The sequence below is a fragment of the Propithecus coquereli genome, unplaced genomic scaffold (genome assembly GCF_000956105.1).
Source record: "Propithecus coquereli isolate 6110/MARCELLA unplaced genomic scaffold, Pcoq_1.0 Scaffold96, whole genome shotgun sequence".
NCBI lineage: Eukaryota > Metazoa > Chordata > Mammalia > Primates > Indriidae > Propithecus > Propithecus coquereli.
This window is the reverse complement of record NW_012155951.1, coordinates 4305619-4311954: the sequence shown is the minus strand read 5'-3', so window position 1 is coordinate 4311954 and position 6336 is coordinate 4305619. Positions and strand designations below refer to the sequence as shown.

Below are 6336 nucleotides of genomic sequence, written 5' to 3'. Positions count from 1 at the left end.
TTTTAATTTCAAAAAGTCATTTTTAATAATTTTACAGTACTTACTTTATTGAGTAGTTTCATGGTTTAAAAAACATAAATTAAAAAAATTCAAATTTTTGGAGAGCAAACACGGGAGTTTGTACATCCTTGCAAATATATAATACAAAATAATGCAAAGAAGAGTTGGCAAATGGGAGGAAGAGGAGAAAAATTTTAATCTTCTTCTAATTGGGAATTTGCTTTTTCTCTAATTTCTTTTTGCCAAAGTATGGAACCGAACCACTATGTAATATTCCTTACCAAGAAAAGTGGAATTCCCTATAGTTTTTCACCTTCTAGACCCGAATTTGTTTTAACTCTCTTTTAATGACAGGTCACCTCAAAATATCTAACTAAAGCTTTGACCTCTGTCCCTGAAAAAATACACAACATACAAATTTCGCACATAATCTCAAAGTTTTAAAGATTTCCTGATTCCAGTTTAAGAATCTCTGATACAATTAAGGAATTCTGGTCCATTGTTTTAGGTATGATGATGGTATTGTAGTTATGTTTCAAAAAAGTATACAGAAATAATTATAGTTAAGATGTTACAATGTTTGGAATTTGCTTCAAAATAATGGTGGGAATATAAGATTGGCCATGAGTTAGTAATTAGTAATTGGGTGATGGACACTTAGGAGTTCACTATATTATTCTCTCTACATTTGTAGGCTTAAAATTTTCCAGAATAAAAAGTATTAAATATCTATGCATTCTGTGTGTGTACATATATCTATATGTTGCCACAAAAGATTACACGATTAAAATAATCGGTTTTCATGTAGCCCAATCACCAGAATTCAGGCTTCTGGGTGATACCTGGTACACACAGGGTTGTACCTTCAACAGCACAGACAGGCTGTCCATGTGGCCTCATCTTGTCTTCCATGAATACTGTGGGTATAAGCTCCTTCCTTAAGAGCTAACCACCTGTGTATCCTGCAATAAGCCTACCAGGGTAGTGAATAAAACTCACTGATCGAACATTAGAACTGCACTAGAGAGTCTATCAAATAACAAGTGTCAAGAGGTTAGATTAAGGATCCACAATATTGTTCTCGAAAAACAAGAACTTCATGTTCATTACATTTACCCGGCATCCTGACAATGTTTTGCTAATGTACCATGCTGAATAAACCATGAAACTAAAAAAAATAGTTTCATACGTAAAATAATAATAAAAATTTTATCTGAACAGATGACAATAGATCTCTCTCTCTAAAGATCTGAGCTCCAAACATCAGGTTAGACAATATTCCGGACTATCCAGAAGAGTTTGTGTGTTCAAGGGCAGCGAATGGTAGAGAATTTAAAGACGCTACAGATGTGTTTTGGTTTCGGTTACACTGTAAATCAGTCATGTGCTTATCAAAATGTCAATATACTGAACACAAACATAAATTCACTTCCATATCAACTGCAGTTACAATACGGATATGCATAATACTTTATCTAAGTATGTTACTGCTTCACACCATCCGATCAATACATGTAGGTATTAAATAAGAAATTCCTCTGTAATCCCTACTAAATTATATTAATATTTGTAACATCCATAAAGAAATGGAAGAATAGTCTGGAATCCACCATATGCAGGAAAACAACTTACTTCCATCTTGTACTAAATGCCTTGTAGGATGTTCTCACTGGCAAGGCCAGAGGCTTCCCTTCTGCAAAAACTTGACAAGTAACATAAAGGTCAGAGCATGTCTCCTGGTATAGCCCTGAAAATTTCAACATTGGGTCTTCTAGGACGGCTTTGTAACTCTTTTGTTCTCTCTTCCCTTCCAAGCTTCCTCTGAAAGTACAAGAACAATTTTTTAGACATGCATTTTTTTGAGCATATACACATGTGTACAAGTAATAAAGAGAGTTCATGTTTGTGTCAAGGTAATCTTATACTACCTAAATAATGTTTTCCTCTACATGAAATTAAAGTCACTTTTACATATAATATGGGTCTCTTAAAATCCTAACATACCTAAGATCATTCCTATCTTCATCAACATATTTCTCTATTTTAGGCTATAGAATTTTAAACTCTTCCACCAACTCTTGATCTACCATTTAGAAGTCACCAACATTCCAGGCCTTAGTTTCATTTTATTCAAGTTGACCATTTATTCATCCATTCTTTCAAAAAACATTTACTGTAGTAGGCATAAGGGGCAAAAAATGAAAGATAAGATAAACAATAAAGTATTAAAAGAAAATGTTAAGTCATGACTTCTGGGGAGAAAAACTCACTTTTAAATGCATTTTTGGGGGGTACTCTTCCCACTTTTTTATATGTATATATATTATCTGTTGTTATAAGTCACAAAAGATGTATGCACAGGATAGTATTAAACAGGTAGCAGCATTTCTTGGGCATCAAGATTATATCCAATACTGTGCCAGGCATTGTATATATTCTTTCTTACTTAATTTTCACCATATTCTTATTTTATAAATGGGGAAGCAGAGATTCAGAGATTAAACTCATAATCCAAAGGTCAGAAAGTAAGTTACAGAGCGAAGAATAAAATCCAGGCCAAGAAGGAGCTCCCTCTATAGTAAGTAAGACTTTCAGTCTCAGGAGCACTTAACCTGGCTTGGGGCTGGGACTTAGTATCCCAGAAAGATGCCTGAAATAAGCCTGAACAATATATAGGAGTGGGAGCAATAGAGGTAGGAAGTCATCTCAAAGGGAAAGAACAGCATACACAAAGCCAAACAGGCAAGACAGCATGTCTGGAGAACTGCAAATTGTTCGATATAACTAAAGCATAAAGTTCACACAGGGAAGAACCTAAAGGTGAGAATGAAAAGGAAGGCTGGACAATGAAGCTAAGTAGCCAACAAATTAAGTACAGTGCCTAGCACAAAAAGAACAATTTAAAAATCTGTCAATGGAATCATTTGAACTGAAAGAATAAAATAATAAGATTTGTATTTATGATTTCAGCAGCAGTATAAGAATCCATTGGAAAGGTGGGACTGAAAGCAAGGAGACCCAGTTAGAAGAATTTCCATCAAAACAGAAAGGAAAAAAGTATACTAAAGCTGGGGTAGTAGGAGAGAAATAGGAGCATGGAACAAAGAAATTTAGCAGGTAGATTCAAGACAACGTGGTGAGAGACTGAACAGAGAAGGAAAGAGGTAGACGTGTGCAAGACTTGCAGTTTGCCGTGTTAACAAATTTGCTGGAGGATGCAACTAATAATCATCAATATAGAGTGAGAGAAAACACAGGAAGGTCAGAGTTAGAGGTAAGCTAATGACGTACTCAACTTTGGACAAGCAGCCTTTATAGTGCTTTAGGATATCTGAAGTGACCATGTCCCATGGGTAGTTTGATATTCAATTATGATGCAAAGAGATATCAAAGTACAAGTTATTATTAAAACCATAGAAAAAAGATGAAAAGGCCTGGGAGAATAAATAGAATAAAAAAATTTACTATTCTTGATGATATGGCTCTAAATTGACATTTTGTGCCTCCCCTCCACCAAAACAAACAAAATAAAAACACCCAACAATTGCAGTCTCAGAAGCTACAGCACTGTTAGTATTGAATTTTGCCAAACTTCTGCTTTATGCTTTACCTTTAGCTCAACATACTTAATGTATGTATCTGTGTGTATGTTAATAATGGACCCATTTTTCAGATTTCTTTTTAATGTTCAAAAGAGTCAAAAATTGCATTCATATGTCCAAGAAATACTGAGAGGCACAAGACTGAGGGAAAGCCCTTTATCAGATGATAACAATACAGATCCTGTATAAACTTCTAGTGGTGTATGCTGCAGAAATGACCTTAAAAACAGGTACGTAAAGTACCATACAAAGGTACAGTTTTGGTTTTTGACATATTATTTTTACCACCACCACAAACTGAAAAGTAAAGGATTTGTCAGAGACTAAAAAGTGACTTCTGAAAATAAAAGTAATCAATTCTTTGAAGGCACATCTGACAACAGAGAAAATGTATTTATCACATACTGAAGATATGTAGCCCTTTGACACATATTTGTTGAATATTCACTGAACCTACACAATAATTTTTCCCTGATTATGAATGATGTAGTTAATAAATTGTAAAAGCTTTGACAATACTCCTATATAATCACTTTAAAAGGGACAATTTCCAACTCGGTTTTGCCCGTCCCCCATTGTTATATCAGTTCCATTATTTTCATCTCAAGACGTCATGCTCTTGGTCTTTACTTCACCTGTGGTGCCCCCATGGTTTTTCTGCAAGACTCTTTTTTCATACTGTCTTGGTCCCTTTGCACCTGGCACCCTCATCTTTGACTCATTCCCAGCTGCACTGCCTTAACAGTGCCAGACGGCCCAAAGTTTCAACCTAAGCCTTTATCACCTCCCATGCTATTAATACTATACCCATGTGCTGCCTACACTTCATCCTCCAGCCCCGTTCTAAATATCTTCCTCTTTCTTATTTACGGTGAAACTTGATTTCTTCATTTGTAAAACATAACAGTAATAACCCCTCAGGTTGAACTGCAAAATGCTTAGAAAACCGTAAAACATTGTGGAATTTAAGGGCTTATTCCTACCGCTGTCCTTCTCATGGAGACCACGTCTTTAATCCTTCTCCCACATTGCCCCTCTCCACGATTCTCTCCTCCGTTTGCCTAGCTACTGCCCTCTGGGCTGGCCCTAATTCCGGCCTTCAGACCACTCACCATGTTTATTCGCCCCCTACTCCACACAAGTCTCCGCCTCCCCGTCGCTATGCCCAAGCAATCCCATTTCCTGTTCTCAGGATTCTCTTACATTTTAAGCTGCACGTTGATGTCCAGGTCACAACTATAGATATAGTGAAACTTCTCCGCTTCCCCCATGGCACCCTTGGCAAAGGCACCAACTACAGCGGTAAACTAAGCGCGCGAGAGACGCCAGAAATTAACCAGCTGAGCCCCAAAACACAGGTGCTTCCGGTTCCTCCCTTCAGCCCTCACGCCGCCAATCCCTGCCCGGAGCGAGACCCGACGCGGAGGAACTTCCCGCCCCAGCGTCGCTTCTGCGCATGTGCCGAAGGTGTCCACCATCTTGCTTAAGGGTAAATAGGATTCCGGAAACACAGCCTATTTGGTTTCCATTCCAGTCTTCCTGTCTTGACAGAACAAATTTCTTTTTTTTTTTTTTGTAAGAAATGCTATTATTTGCGCTTGAGCTGTACCTAAAATCAATCCCAAAGACAATTCGATTCTCTGGCTGCAGGCTAAACAGATAGCAAGCACAAAAAGTAGAATTTTGCCAAGTTTAAATTCCGGTGGCCATTCCAAATATTGTAGATTTGATCATTAATTTGCTATCTCAAGCAAAGATTTTTTTTCTCCGCTCTAGAGAGTAGGGAAAAGACTAAGCAAAGAACAAAGAAATCTGGGTGGTTCATTTTAGGCCCTATTAATAGTTATGATACTTTGGACAACGTACCTGGATGCTTGTTTAAACTCAGATCCAATGTAGCTTTCAGGACCCAACCCTAGTAAGAATCTGTAAACTTCCAGTAATAACTCTAGAACACAGATTTATGAACCCTCTGAGCCCCTATAATGCTTATTTTTATACTTAATATAATCTAAAATTGTAATCTTCATTTCCAATTGGATTCAAAACTCTCTGAAGGCAAGAATAGTGTGCCATGTACTTTCGTGTCTGCTTCCTCTGGTGCCTACATAAAATATATTGCTGAGTTTAATAATTCCTACATATTAATTATTACTCATGATAATCTACATTTTTCTATGTGTTTATTTCTAGGTGCTGCATTTTAGGAAGACATTACTAGAGTAAGTGCAAATTAGGGTAATTAGAATGTTGAGGGATCAGGAAAAAAAATATTGCAAAGAAAGTTTGAAAGTTGTGGAGTTGTTTAATTTGGAAAGGAAAAAAAAATGGCTAATGCACAATGCTTTGCCAAAAGTAAGCTATCAAAAAATATTTGTTGAAGCAACGAAGGGATACAAGCAGACTAAAGAAAAACATGGTAGCTATCCTCCTGTTATAACTTAAAGTTTAAATAAAAAGAGAACAGCTTTTATTTGTTTCTAAGTATAACTGCCACCAATGGTTGGAACTTACAGGAAATGTAATTTCAACAAACAATAAAAATTGAAGTTTCTAATCATCAGAGCTGTCCAACAGCAAAACAAATTGTCACAAGTGCCCTGTTTATGGTATAACTCCAGCATTGAGTGTGAAGTTTGATATGAAACAGGTTTTTCCAAATTTGAGTAAAATATTGACAATGTAAAGGACTAAATTATCTGATCCCAGTGCTGACTTAAATCACTTTTGTTAT

At 36.4% G+C, this 6336-nt stretch overlaps 1 protein-coding gene across 1 annotated transcript in view; it reads right to left on the bottom strand.

Moving 5' to 3' along the window:
• Positions 1–4958, bottom strand: part of PIK3C3 (phosphatidylinositol 3-kinase, catalytic subunit type 3) — a 137573-nt gene extending 132615 nt beyond the window's left edge. Inside the window, exons 1-2 of the mRNA XM_012665090.1 lie at positions 4806–4958; positions 1633–1821 (exon numbers count right to left, since the gene is read on the bottom strand). Of these exons, the coding sequence (XP_012520544.1) occupies positions 1633–1821; positions 4806–4873 (257 nt within the window). The 5' untranslated portion in view covers positions 4874–4958. The remainder of the gene's footprint in view (positions 1–1632; positions 1822–4805) is intronic.
• Positions 4959–6336: the final 1378 nt, after the last annotated feature.